Source organism: Indicator indicator, chromosome 9 (genome assembly GCF_027791375.1).
Source record: "Indicator indicator isolate 239-I01 chromosome 9, UM_Iind_1.1, whole genome shotgun sequence".
Lineage (NCBI taxonomy): Eukaryota > Metazoa > Chordata > Aves > Piciformes > Indicatoridae > Indicator > Indicator indicator.
Genome location: NC_072018.1, coordinates 37,242,700 through 37,255,564, shown reverse-complemented (window position 1 = coordinate 37,255,564; position 12,865 = coordinate 37,242,700). Strand labels below are relative to the sequence as shown.

Here is a 12,865-nt window from a genome sequence, read left to right as displayed (position 1 = left end):
TGTCCAGGGCTGTGAGACCCTGGGGTGGGCTATCAGAGGAGGGCTGTGCTGCATGGGCAGCTGGGTGCCAGGCAGGATACTGACTGCCCTGGGATTGTTGTGTCTGAAATAGCAGCAGGAGTCTGTGTGGGCACTGAGTCACTGCTCCTTTGCAGCCCTTCCTTTTTGCTGTGGTTTAGAGCTCCTTTGAACCTTTGCAACCTCTCAATTAGCTGTTTTCTGACTTCAAAAATAGAGACAGTGACCCTGGCAGGACTGTTGTGCTGTCACAGTGAACTCTCACAGCCTTGACTCACACATTCTCTTTTCCCCTCCTCTCTTCAACTGCAGCTAAGCCGTGTTACAGAAGCAGTTTCAGTGCTGTGTGAAGATGGCAAGCCTGATGAGCCAGAGTCTCTTGACCTATGTGGAAGAAGGAAATGTTCCTGCTCTGAAAGCACTTCTGGAGAAGTGCAGGGATGTGGATGAGAGAAACGAGGTAAGGTGGTCTGGGGAGGGGTGGCTCCCTGCCTGCAGTTTGAGTGATTGCTGAGGTCACCCTGGTTACTCCAGGGACAGATCCCAGTTTGGATTTTAGTTTCACAGACTGAACACACAGGACTTAATCTCTGCCCCTCATCCCCTTGTGCTGCATTTGTTTTCTGCGTGTTCTCCTCAGCAGGGAAAAGTGCAGCTCCAGCCTTAAGGTTGGGGGTCTCTTCCAACCCTGATGATTCTGTGTTTCTTTGTGAGTGAAGCTTGGACCTGCCCAGGGACCTTACTGCATTCTCATTCTGCACTGACTTTTATTCTTCTTGGGGAGACTGCTGGGATCACAGAATCCTAGAATGGCTCAGCTTGAAAGACACCTCAGAGCTCATCTGCTACAACCTCCTGACCATGGACAGGGACAACTCTCAACTAGACTTGGCTGCTCATGGCCTCCTAACCTGCATTTGGAGACCAGATCATTGGAGCTTTCTGTGTGAAAAAGAAAAATCAGCTTTGTCTGAGCTTGTTGGAATGATCAAATTCTCGCTGCAAGGTCTCTGCCTGGTTTCCAAACTAGGCCTTCTCACTGGCAATTCAAAACTGTGAACAGTTCCTCTGTGGCTTTTGGCCTTTGTTGTCAGTGCCTGTGCATCATTTATGTCACTTTTCACTTTTCCCCTCATTTGATTTCAGAATGGCCAAACTCCTCTCATGCTGGCTGCTGAGCAAGGCAATTTAGAAATTGTCCAGGAGCTTCTCAAGAAGGGAGCTAACTGCAACTTGGAAGATGCAGTAAGTATCAGTGTTTCATGGGATGGTACCCAGGGGGAGAGAAAGAAGACATTTCAGGAGGCAGGCACACAAAAGGGCATGTTCATTGACAGCCAGCTGAGGATGAACCAGGGGGTGCCCAGGTGGCCAAGAAGGGCACCAGCAGCCTGGCCTGGATCAGCAATGGTGTGGGCAGCAGGAGCAGGGCAGGGATTGTCCCCCTGGACTCACCACTGGGGAGGCTACAGCTTGAGTGATAGGTTCAGTTTTGGGATCCTCACCCCAAGAAGGACATTGAGGGGCTGGAGCAGGTCCAGAGAAGGGCAACAAAGGTGGGGAAGGGTCTGGAGAAGAGGGCTGGGGAGGAGCAGCTGAGGGAGCTGGGGGTGTTTGGTCTGGAGAGCAGGAGGCTGAGGGGAGACCTCATTGCTCTCTCCAGCTCCTGAGAGGAGGCTGCAGCCACGTGGGGGTTGGGCTCTTTGTCCTACGATCAGGTGATAGAAAGAGAGGAGATGGCCTCAAAGTGCCTCAGAGGAGGTTTAGATTGGAGATGAGAAGAAACTTCCTGACTGAAAGGGTTCTCAAAGCCTGGCACAGGCTTCCCATGGAGGTGGCTGACTCCCCATCCCTGGAGGTGTTTCAAAGCTGCAGAGATGTGCTGAGAGCCATGGTTTAGCCCCAAGCCTTGGCAGAGCAGGGTTAGACTTGATTTTAAAGGTCTTTTCCAACCCAGCCCCTGCTCTGGCTCATTGCTCTTTACAGCTCCTGAGAGGAGGTTGGAGCCAGGTAGGGGTTTGTCTCTTTTCCCCAGTCTCAAGTGGTATCAGGAGTGGAAATGGCCTGGAATGGTGCCAGGGAGGAGGGTTAGGTTGGAGATGAGGAAAAATTTCTTTGCTGCAAGGGTTGTCAGGGATTGGCACAGGCTGCCCAGGGAGGTGGTGGAGTCCCCATGCCAGGAGATGTTCCAGAAAGGTGTGGCCGTGGCACTTGGGGCCATGGTTCTGTGGCCATGGTGGGGCTGGGTTGCTGGTTGGCCTGGAGGATCTGAGAGAGCTTTTCCAACCCAAACAGAAGAGGTAACTAAAGAGGAGGTTTCGTGCAGTCACTGCTCTGTCTCCACCTGTGGCTGCAGGGAGCCTGAGGCAATGACTTCTTTTTTTAGAGACAGCTTTTTGTGGGTTAAAGCCAATGTCATTGTGTTGCAATACTGACTGTCACTTCCAAATGGTTTATCCTTTTGCCTAGGATAACTGGACAGCTCTTATTTCAGCAGCTAAGGAAGGACATGCAGCTATTGTAGCAGAGCTGCTCAGTCACAATGTCAGCTTGGAGCACCGGGATCTGGTGAGTGTTGTCCTCTCTCCTGCTGGGGATTCCGTAGCTGGGCACAGGACTGCAGCTGAGGGGCCAGCAGAGCAGTGCCGTGTGTGTGCTTAGCATTTACCCTTCATAAGCAGGATTAGAAAGCTCCTTACTGTGTTTTGCACTTTGGGACACAGTTTTAGGGCAAACACCCTCCAGATGAGGCCACAAAGATGATCTAAGGGCTGGAGCAGCTCTGCTGTGAGCACAGGCTGAGGGAGCTGGGGTCTTCAGCATGGAGAAGGTTCCAGGGGCACCTTAGAGCTGCCTGTCAGGACCTGAAGGCATCCTGCAGGAAGGCTGCAGAGAGGCTTTTGCTGAGGGTGTCTAGAGACAGGCCAAGGGGGAATGGTTTGAAGCTGAGGCAGAGCAGGGTTAGAGTGGAGCTGAGGAAGAAGTTCTTCAGTCCCAGGGTGGTGAGAGTCTGGCACAGGCTGCCCAGGGAGGCTGTGGCTGCCTCCTGCCTGGGTGTGCTGAAGGCCAGGCTGGATGAGGCCTTGAGCAGCTGAGTCTAGCTGTGAGGTGTCCCTGGGCATGGTGAGGAGGTTGGAGCAGAGGAGCTCTGAGGTCCCTTCCAACCTAAGCCACTCTGTTTCTATGAAACACAAGATGCAATGAGTCACTGGTTAGGTTTCTGAGGAGTGTGTTCCAGTCATTAATGTGCTTGCAGGGAGGATGGACAGCCCTGATGTGGGCCTCATACAAAGGCCGGACCGAAGTCGCTAAGCTGCTGCTTGAGAAAGGAGCAAATCCAAACATCACAGGAATGGTAGGTTTCAGCCTGCCCCCCCCCCGACCCGGAGGCCTGAAGACTTGGACACTGAGCTTATTATCTTAATTAAACATTTTGTATTTATTGCAATATCACCTTACTTTGTACAGAGTTTGCCTTTGTAGTCTGTGTGACAGCCACTGCTTAGGGATTACTCTTAGAATCTGTGTGACAGCCACTGATTTTCTTGGTCATCTTAATTTTTTTTAATTAAAACAAATGAGTGTGTAGCTCTTAATAAGATTCAAATTAGCAGGAGAAGCAATGGCAGGAAAGATGATTTGTGTATCTAATGCTGCTTGTAGAAGAGTTGTCCTTTTTCTGCCTCTGTAGAAGTCAATGGGCTAACTAATACCTGCCATTAAATGGCAGGTATTAGTTAAATTAAATGCCATTAAATGGCAGGAACAGAAATGGGTTTAATTGTTCCATAATAGTTACCTGATTGGCTACTCATATAAATATGTATTAGACACATGAGAGAATATTAAATCCCTAAGATTTTGAGTTTTTTTTCATTTTATAAACCTTCCTATAAAACAATAGACCTGTTGAAGCTTGACTGAACAACTGACACCATTAGCTCTCTGAGCAAACAAAGAGCAGCACTAGTGACTTCCCTTTCTGCTTGGTTCTGATCAATATTATTAATGAAAAATGACTAAAACTGGCCTTGTTTCACCTGTGCTTGGTTTTCTCTTGCTTCCACTCTAAGCAATACAGTGTTTACCCAATCATTTGGGCAGCAGGACGGGGCCACGCAGACATAGTGCATCTCTTACTGCAGCATGGAGCTAAAGTCAACTGCTCTGACAAAGTAAGTCACTGTTGATTTACTTAATGCTTGGTCCATGTCTTGCGAAGTTGAAGTTTACTATAAAAAAAATAATGGATTGTTGATTGGAAGAACACATTTTGCCCATGGAACTACAATTAGTGTGCTGGAGGAAGTTACCCTTGCAAGAGGTTGTTCCATAGTGTGCTGAAGATGGTTGTGAGCTCCTGTTTTTAGTGGAACGTTCCTGGTTTCTAAGCTATTGCATCTCTTGCTGTGCTAGCTGCCATAGGAAAATAGTCTTACAGTTAGTCCTGGAGTGCATCAAGAAAGTGTGGCCAATAGGGAAGTTCTCCTCCTCTGCCCTCATGGGACCACACCTGGAATACTGCATCCAATTTGGGGCTCTCCAGTTCAGGAGAGACAGGGATCTGCTGGAGGGAGTCTGACAGAGAGCTATGAGGATAATGAAGGGACTGGAACATCTGTGTGAAGGAAAGGCTTGAGAGCCCTGAGGACGGTTAGCCTGGAGAGGAAAAGGCTAAGAGAGGATGTGATCAGTGTTTATAAATATCTGAGGAGTGGGGGGCAAGGAGGGGCCAGGCTTTGTTCAGTAGTGTCCTGTGGTAGGACAAGGGGCAATGAGCACAAACTGGAACCCAGGAAGTTCCACCTCAGTATGAGGAGAAACTTCTCTGGTGTGACTGCAGCCCTGGAGCAGGCTGCCCAGAGAGGTTGTGGAGTCTCCTTCTCTGAAGACTTTCCAGCCCCACCTGGCTGTGTTCTGTGTGCCCAGGGCCCTGGGTGCCCCTGCTCTGGCAGGGGGTTGGACTGGATGATCTGTGGGGGTCCCTTCCAACCCCTACTGTTCTGTGATTTTATGGAAGAAAAAGTTGCAATGGCTTTTCAGATGCTTGTATTAATACAGCAGCCCAAATGAGATCCTTGTGAAACTCAAAGCAATCAAGTACAGGATCCATACTAGGCTGGAGGGGACTCTAAAGCCAGGGAGCAATGTGATAACATGTTGCAAATGTCCCTGCAGTATGGAACAACCCCACTGGTTTGGGCATCCAGGAAAGGTCACCTGGAATGTGTGAAATACTTGCTGCAGATGGGAGCTGATGTGGATCAAGAAGGAGCTGTAAGTAACTCTGTTTGCTGGTGTTAAGATGTGGGTCCATAACCCTGTGTCTTGTTTTATAATACACCAAGAGCTGCAGGAGACAAGGTGAAATGGTGATGTTAGAATAAATTATTTCCTAGCTGTTTGCAACCTAGGTGTTTGTCAGTGGTTTGGAAAAGGGGATTGAGGCTCCCTTGGTAAGTTTGCCAGTGGAGCTAAGCTGGGTGGCAATGTTGGTCTGCTGGAGGGCAGGAAGGCTCTGCAGAATGACCTGCCCAGGCTTGATCCATGACCTGAGGCCAATGGGAAGAGATTCAACAAGGCCAAGTGCTGGGTGCTGCCCTTGGGTCACAACAACCCCACGAATGGTGCAGGCTTGGGGCAGATTGATTGGGCACTGCCCAGCAGAGAAAGCCCTGGGGGTGTTGATGGACAGCAGCTGAAGATGAGTCAGGGTGTGCCCAGGTGGCCAAGAAGGCCAAGGTGGCTGAATCCCCATCCCTGGAGGTGTTTCAAAGAGGCTGAGGGCCATGGTTTAGCCCCAGCCATGGTAGAGTTAGAGAATGGACTGGATGAACTTAAATTTCTTTTTTCCAACTGGAATTACTCTGATTGGATGATTCCAACTGTGGAGATTAATTAAACTTCTTTCTGCCTTCTAATCAAAATCTAGAAATAAGGAGTCAGCTTTACAGTTGACACAGTTATGTGATGTGTACATTTTAATGAACATAAATTAATTTAGTTTGTTATTCTCTGAAGGTTTGAGACTGTCAAAGTTCATTCTGTCCCCAAACAAGTTACTCCTTAGAGCTTTTAAAAAAGTAAATCAAACACAAAGCACCTTTGGGAAGTCTTCTAAATTTTCAGCTGCATGTTGGTTTTAAATAAAACGTATCTGAATTTGTTCTTGGGTAAGACATTCAAGAGCAGACTTGATGTAGCCCAGAGCAGCCTGATCTAGTTGGAGGTGCCTCTGTTGACTGCAGAAGGGTTGGACAAGATGACCTTTTGAGGGTCCCTTCCAACCCAATGCAGTCTTTGGTTCCGTAAGACACTTAAAAAATGCCTGTAGGAATAAAATAAAATCAAAGTGAAGTGGAAAATTGAGACAACTCTTGGTATCCAGGTAGTTATTTCTGAAGTTCCTCTAAAAACCTCTGTTGGAGCAATATTCAGCCTGGAGAAGAGAAAGCTCCAGGCAGACCTCAGAGCAGCCTTCCAGTACCTGAAGGGAGCTACAGGAGAGCTGGGGAGAGACTTTGGACAAGGGCTGGGAGTGACAGGATGAGGGGTGATGGCTTTGAGCTGGGAGAAGGGAGATTGAGACTGGAGATGAGGAAGAAATTCTTGCCAGTGAGGGTGGTGAGACTCTGGCACAGGTTGCCCAGGGAGGCTGTGGCTGCCTCCTCCCTGGAGGTGTTGAAGGCCAGGCTGGATGAGGCCCTGAGCAGCTGAATCTAGCTGAGAGGTGTCCCTGCCCATGGCAGGGGATTGGAACTGGCTGATCTTTAAGGTCCCTTCCAACCCAACCCATTCCTTGAAGCTATGAATACTGGCAGCCCTGGGTGCTCTGCCAAGACTCATTTCTCCTGTGACAAGAAAATGATTTCACTGTGTGACACTCAGGAGTTCAACTGATCTGAACTTTGCCTTTGGAGTGTCCTCTGCTAGCCCACTTAGTTAATAATCTTGTTTGATGATATCATAGCAAGTTCACTCCTCCAAAGCATAAACCTGGAGTGGCTGATCCAGCAGTGTCAGGGAGCCTTCTGTTGTGGTGGTTCCTGTGCCCCCTGCACAATGAGAGCTGTTGGGTTTGCTCCCAGAACTCGATGACGGCACTGATCGTGGCGGTGAAGGGAGGCTACACGGACTCGGTCAAGGAGATCCTGAAGAGGAACCCAAATGTCAACCTGACAGATAAAGATGGAAACACAGCTTTGATGATTGCATCCAAGGAGGGACACACGGAAATTGTCCAGGATCTTCTTGATGCTGGAACCTATGTCAACATTCCTGACAGGGTGAGTGAATTTGCATCACCAGGGTGGTTTTAGAGGTCTGTGATAATGATAGGATGAGGGGCAGTGGTTTGAAACTGGAGCAGGGGAGATTTAGGTTGGTCCTGCTTTGGCAAGGAGGTTGGACTGGTTGATCTCCAGAGGTCCCTTCCAACACTACCATTCTGTGGTAATATTTCATCTCTTTGCAAAAAATACAGAAAAAATAGATCCCAAAACTTTTTCCTCTCCCTGTTTTGTGCCAAGATAGAACAATTTTTATCATCTTCCTTCCAGGTGAGTGAAAATTTTTTCATGTGGTTAGACTTCATCTAGGTTTTGGGGTTGTAGTTTTCTGATGTGGAACCCTGCAGCAGGTTGCTCAGGGAGGTAGCTGTGGCCCCACCCCTGGAGATATTCAAGGTCAGGTTGGACAAGGCTCTGAGCAACCTGATCTAGTGGAGGATGTCGCTGCTGACTGCAAGGGGGTTGGACTGGCTGAGCTTTGGAGGCCCCTCCCAACCCAAACCATTCTGTCATTCTGTGTTGCATTTGTTTTTGCTCAATACTATTAATTCACCATCAATATTCTTAATCAATATTAATTAACATTCACTATTCTTTCCCAATTTTTCTAGAGTGGAGACACAGTGCTGATTGGGGCTGTTCGAGGAGGCCATGTTGAAATTGTAAGGGCCCTGCTCCATAAGTATGCTGACATAGACATCAGGGGTCAGGTAAGTCCCACACTGTTCCAAGAGCTCTTAAATGACTGAATTTGAACACAAACCAGTTACACCCTGTCCATGAACCCAGGGCTTCCAGAGCTTGCTCAATCTACTCTGTAGTAAACTCAGATTGCCTTGAAACATTAAAAACTTGGTAATATTGCTGTGCGATTTGTAAGACGTATTTAACTGCAATGACTTAAGGAGGTTTTTTCTCCCCCAGTTAATTTGTGTAATGGTTCAAAAGCAGAAAATGTAGATTGAACTTATTTTGTCTGCAGTACTGAGCAGATTGAAAATGACTCAATACTTTTAAACCCTCTTTATTTTAATGTTTGGAATTGAATATCAATACATGAAAACAGGATCCACCTTACATGCTAGCTCTTGGCAGTTCAGTTCCGTCACTGCTTGCCTTGGGATTTGTTTCCTTCATTAAGTTCCTTTCTCCTATTCAGCAATGTTGGTGACTTCTGTTTTCTACCTACCCCCTGTTTCTTTTCTTTGCCCTTAAAGTACTGTTTTTATTCTTTTACTCAGCACATAGTTGTTTTTGTTACATTCAGCCTCACTTCCCTTTGCTTGAAGCTGTTCCCATCACTCCATTGGCAGGCACAAGTGTTCTGCCAAGTCTGGACACAAAACTGGTCACTGAGAGCTGCAAAGATTCAGAGCCTGCTGCTGATGCAGAGGCTCTTTAAGAGGCCAGGAAGCTTCTCGTCTGGAGAGCAGTTGTGTTTGGATCTCTTCCTTGAAACTGCCATTGGAAACCTGCAGTTGTGTGTCTTAGCTTCCTGCTGGCATGGCTCAGGAAACCTGGAGCTTTTTAGTGTCTGGGTATGGCCAAGGCAATACAGAAACAGCAGAAGGACCCAAGCTTCTCAGGGCTGGGCAAGACAACAAGTAGATGTGGCACTTGAGGGCATGGTTTGGTGGTCAGAGTGGTGTTACCTTGATGGCTAGACTCAGAGGCCTTTTCCAACCCTGATGATTCGTAAAATAGAGAACAAAATGGAAACAGTTGTGAAAGGCTTGGAAGTCTCTGGCACTTTCTGCACAGGAGAGAAATCTCTTTGAAAACAAAAGCCATGGAGAAACAGGACACAAGTAATAGGGGGAGAAGAGGAAGAACCCTCTGGGCAAAGCTGTTCTGCTCCATTAGAAAACTTCTATGTTTGAGTTACAGCTGAGTGCTCAGAGCTTTGGAAACTGTTCTGAGATGGGTGGAAGCTCCTTGAATTTTCAAAGTTCTTACTACATTTTGCACAGGTTTTGAGGGCAGGTTTGTGTTCATTCCCCTCCAGAGCTCCTTGGTGTGCCCATTTGTTTGCCCCAAGCTGTGCTGCAATTTGCTGTGTCTTCTGCTATTTCCTTTATAGTGGCTGCACCTTGTAGCCAGTTTTTGGCAGGAGATCCAGCTGAATGGGAGTACTCTTAATAGCTAGTGATTTTTTTTTTTTTTTTTGTCTTTTCAGGATAATAAAACTGCTTTGTATTGGGCAGTGGAGAAAGGAAATGCTACAATGGTGAGGGATATTTTGCAGTGCAACCCTGACACTGAAACATGCACAAAGGTAATGGTTAGAATTTTCACTGGATTGCTTTATTTCACAGCTGTCCTTCTCTCAACTCCAAGATCAGAATACTAATAATAAATTCTGGGTTTCTTTAAGTGGTCATAAAATCCTGGAATGGCTTGGGTTGGGAGGAACCTCCCACCAGCCCAAGTTGCTTAAGGCCTCATCCAACCTGGCCTTCAACACCTCCAGGGAGGAGGCATCCACAACCCCCCTGGGCAACCTGTTCCAGTGTCTCCCCACCCTCACTGTCAAGAATGTCTTCCTAATCTGCAGTCTCGATCTCCCTTCCTCAAGCTTCAGCCCATTCCCTCTCATCCTATCCCTACAAGTCCTTGCAAAAAGTCTCTTCCCAGCTTCCTTGTGGGCTCCTTCAGGTCCTGGTTGCTCCTTGCTCAATGATATTTAATTTCAAAATTATCTTAGCAGTTTGGGATTTGATTTCGTACCCCCTCAGTAGTGTTTGCTTGGTCTTGAGTACATGGAAAAATTCTTTTTATTAGGCCTGCTTTTTCCCTTCTAGGATGGAGAAACACCACTTATAAAGGCAACCAAGATGAGGAATATTGAAATTGTGGAGCTTCTTCTGGATAAAGGAGCCAAGGTCTCAGCTGTAGACAAGGTAAAGAATATTTGTTTGGTGGCTTTATTTCATCAGTTTTGCAGCAGAACTTTGTAGTGAGCTGTCAAGGCTAATACAGAAAGAGAACTTCCCATGTGCTTCCCTCATTCTCCCAGCCTGTCCCCACATGGGAGGTTCTCTAGCCCTCTGATCATCTCATGGCCTCTTCTGGACCTCCTCCAGTAGCTCCAGATCCTTCTTGTGCTGGGGGCCCCAGAACTGGATGCAGTGCTGCAGGTGGGGTCTGAGCAGAATGGAGCAGAGGGGCAGAATCCCCTCCCTGCTTTGGATGCAGCTCAGCACACAGCTGCCTGCTGGGCTGCCAGGGATCATAGCTGACTTGTGTTGAGCTTCTCCTCACCCAGCACCCCCAAGTCCTTCTCCTCAGCACTGCTCTCTATCCATTCTCCATCCAGCCTATATTTGTGCTTGGGATTACCCTGACCCAGGTGCAGGCCCTTGCACTTGGCCTTGTTGAACATCATGAGGTTGGTCTGGGCCCACTCCAGCCTGTCCAGGTCCTGCTGGCTGGATCCCTTCCCTGCAGCCTGTCCAGGTCCCCCTGGCTGGATCCCTTCCCTCCAGCCTGTCCAGGTCCCCCTGGCTGGATCCCTTCCCTCCAGCCTGTCCAGGTCCCGCTGGCTGGATCCCTTCCCTCCAGCCTGTCCAGGTCCTGCTGGCTGGATCCCTTCCCTGCAGCCTGTCCAGGTCCCGCTGGCTGGATCCCTTCCCTGCAGCCTGTCCAGGTCCCGCTGGCTGGATCCCTTCCCTGCAGCCTGTCCAGGTCCCCCTGGCTGGATCCCTTCCCTCCAGCCTGTCCAGGTCCCCCTGGCTGGATCCCTTCCCTCCAGCCTGTCCAGGTCCCCCTGGCTGGATCCCTTCCCTGCAGCCTGTCCAGGTCCCCCTGGCTGGATCCCTTCCCTCCAGCCTGTCCAGGTCCCCCTGGCTGGATCCCTTCCCTGCAGCCTGTCCAAGTCCCCCTGGCTGGATCCCTTCCCTCCAGCCTGTCTCCTGGACCACACAACTTCGTGCCATCCAGAGCTGCTGCTGATAACCCCTCAGGTGTGTCTGTAGCCCCAGCTGGAAGCTGTGTGTGCTCCCAGGCTGAGGAGCTGCTGTCCCCCTTGCCTGCAGAAGGGAGACACTCCCCTGCACATTGCCATCCGCGGCAGGAGCCGCAAGCTGGCGGAGCTGCTCCTGAGGAACCCGAAGGATGGTCGGCTGCTGTACAGGCCCAACAAGACAGGAGAGACACCTTACAACATTGACTGCAGCCACCAAAAGAGCATTCTGACCCAGATATTTGGAGCCAGTGAGTACAACTATTTGACTTTCGGTCATTTGGTATATCAAGGATCCAGTTTATTCAGTTCTGTATTACAAATTGTAACTATTTGGGGTTTTAAGGACACAGAGCTGGTGGAGAGAGCCTAAAGGAGGCCACAAAGGTGATCCAAGGGCTGGAGCAGCTCTGATGTGAGGACAGGCTGAGGGAGCTGGGGGTGTTCAGCATGGAGAAGAGAAGGCTCCAGGGGGACCTCAGAGCTGCCTGCCAGGACCTGAAGGCATCCTTCAGGAAGGCTGCAGAGAGACTTTTGCTGAGGGTGTCTGAGACAGGCCAAGGGGGAATGGTTTGAAGCTGAGGCAGAGCAGGGTTAGAGTGGAGCTGAGGAAGAAGTTCTTCAGTCCCAGGGTGGTGAGACTCTGGCACAGGCTGCCCAGGGAGGCTGTGGCTACCTCCTGCCTGGGAGTGTTGAAGGCCAGGCTGGATGAGGCCTTGAGCAGCTGAGTCTAGCTGAGAGGTGTCCCTGGGCATGGTGGGCAGGTTGGAGCAGATGAGCTCTGAGGTCCTTTCCAACCTGAGCCACTCTAGGATTCTAGCAAAGGTCAAACATACATTTGTTGGGACTTCTGACACTGAATACTGGCTGGCTTCTGTTGGTTGGTTTGGTTTTGGTGAGATCTTGCTTGTGTAGAATTACTATCTTTGACTTGCCATAATTTGGAATTTTGTTGGATATTTTTGCAGTGATCTCTGATGGCTTTGATAATCCTATAACATTTCTGGGGATGATTTAAAATCCCTTTGAATAAGAAAGAGTGGTGGAGTCCCCATTCCTGGAGATGTTCCAGAACCCTCTGGCTATGCCACTTGGGGCCATGGTTTAGCGGCCATGGTGGTGCTGGGTTGATGTTGGACTGGATGATCTTGGAGGGCTCTTCCAACCCAAAGAATTCTGTGCTAAGAGCGCACCAATAATAGGAGCTGTTCCATAGGAGCAGCCATGATCTCCTGCATGGCATTGTCATGTGGGAGAGATCTCCTCCAGCAAGGTTCTCTAAATCTGTGTTTGTCTCACAGGACACTTGTCTCCCACGGAGTCGGATGGGGACATGCTGGGCTATGATCTGTACAGCAGTGCTCTGGCTGACATTCTGAGTGAGCCAACCATGCAGCCACCCATCTGTGTGGGCTTGTATGCACAGTGGGGCAGTGGCAAATCTTTCCTGCTCAAGAAACTGGAAGGTAAAACCTTGATTTAGCCTTTTCTGTAGGTTCTGATGTCTAAAGCATCATGTGGGAATGCAGGGACATGGTCCAGAGCAGGCCATGAAGATGATCAGAGAGCTGGAGAACCTCTCCTGTGGGGACAGGCT

At 49.1% G+C, this 12,865-nt stretch overlaps 1 protein-coding gene across 5 annotated transcripts in view; it reads left to right on the top strand.

The window, feature by feature from the left end:
* The first annotated feature begins 370 nt into the window (after positions 1-370).
* The window catches only part of KIDINS220 (kinase D interacting substrate 220), a 61,844-nt gene continuing 49,349 nt past the window's right edge, over positions 371-12,865 (top strand). For all 5 annotated transcript variants that reach the window (XM_054383352.1, XM_054383350.1, XM_054383349.1 and 2 more), the window contains exons 1-12: positions 371-478; positions 1,165-1,263; positions 2,488-2,586; positions 3,275-3,373; positions 4,092-4,193; positions 5,197-5,295; positions 7,107-7,304; positions 7,919-8,017; positions 9,484-9,582; positions 10,109-10,207; positions 11,342-11,519; positions 12,570-12,734. In XM_054383352.1, coding sequence (XP_054239327.1) covers positions 371-478; positions 1,165-1,263; positions 2,488-2,586; positions 3,275-3,373; positions 4,092-4,193; positions 5,197-5,295; positions 7,107-7,304; positions 7,919-8,017; positions 9,484-9,582; positions 10,109-10,207; positions 11,342-11,519; positions 12,570-12,734 — 1,444 coding nt within the window. The remainder of the gene's footprint in view (positions 479-1,164; positions 1,264-2,487; positions 2,587-3,274; positions 3,374-4,091; positions 4,194-5,196; positions 5,296-7,106; positions 7,305-7,918; positions 8,018-9,483; positions 9,583-10,108; positions 10,208-11,341; positions 11,520-12,569; positions 12,735-12,865) is intronic.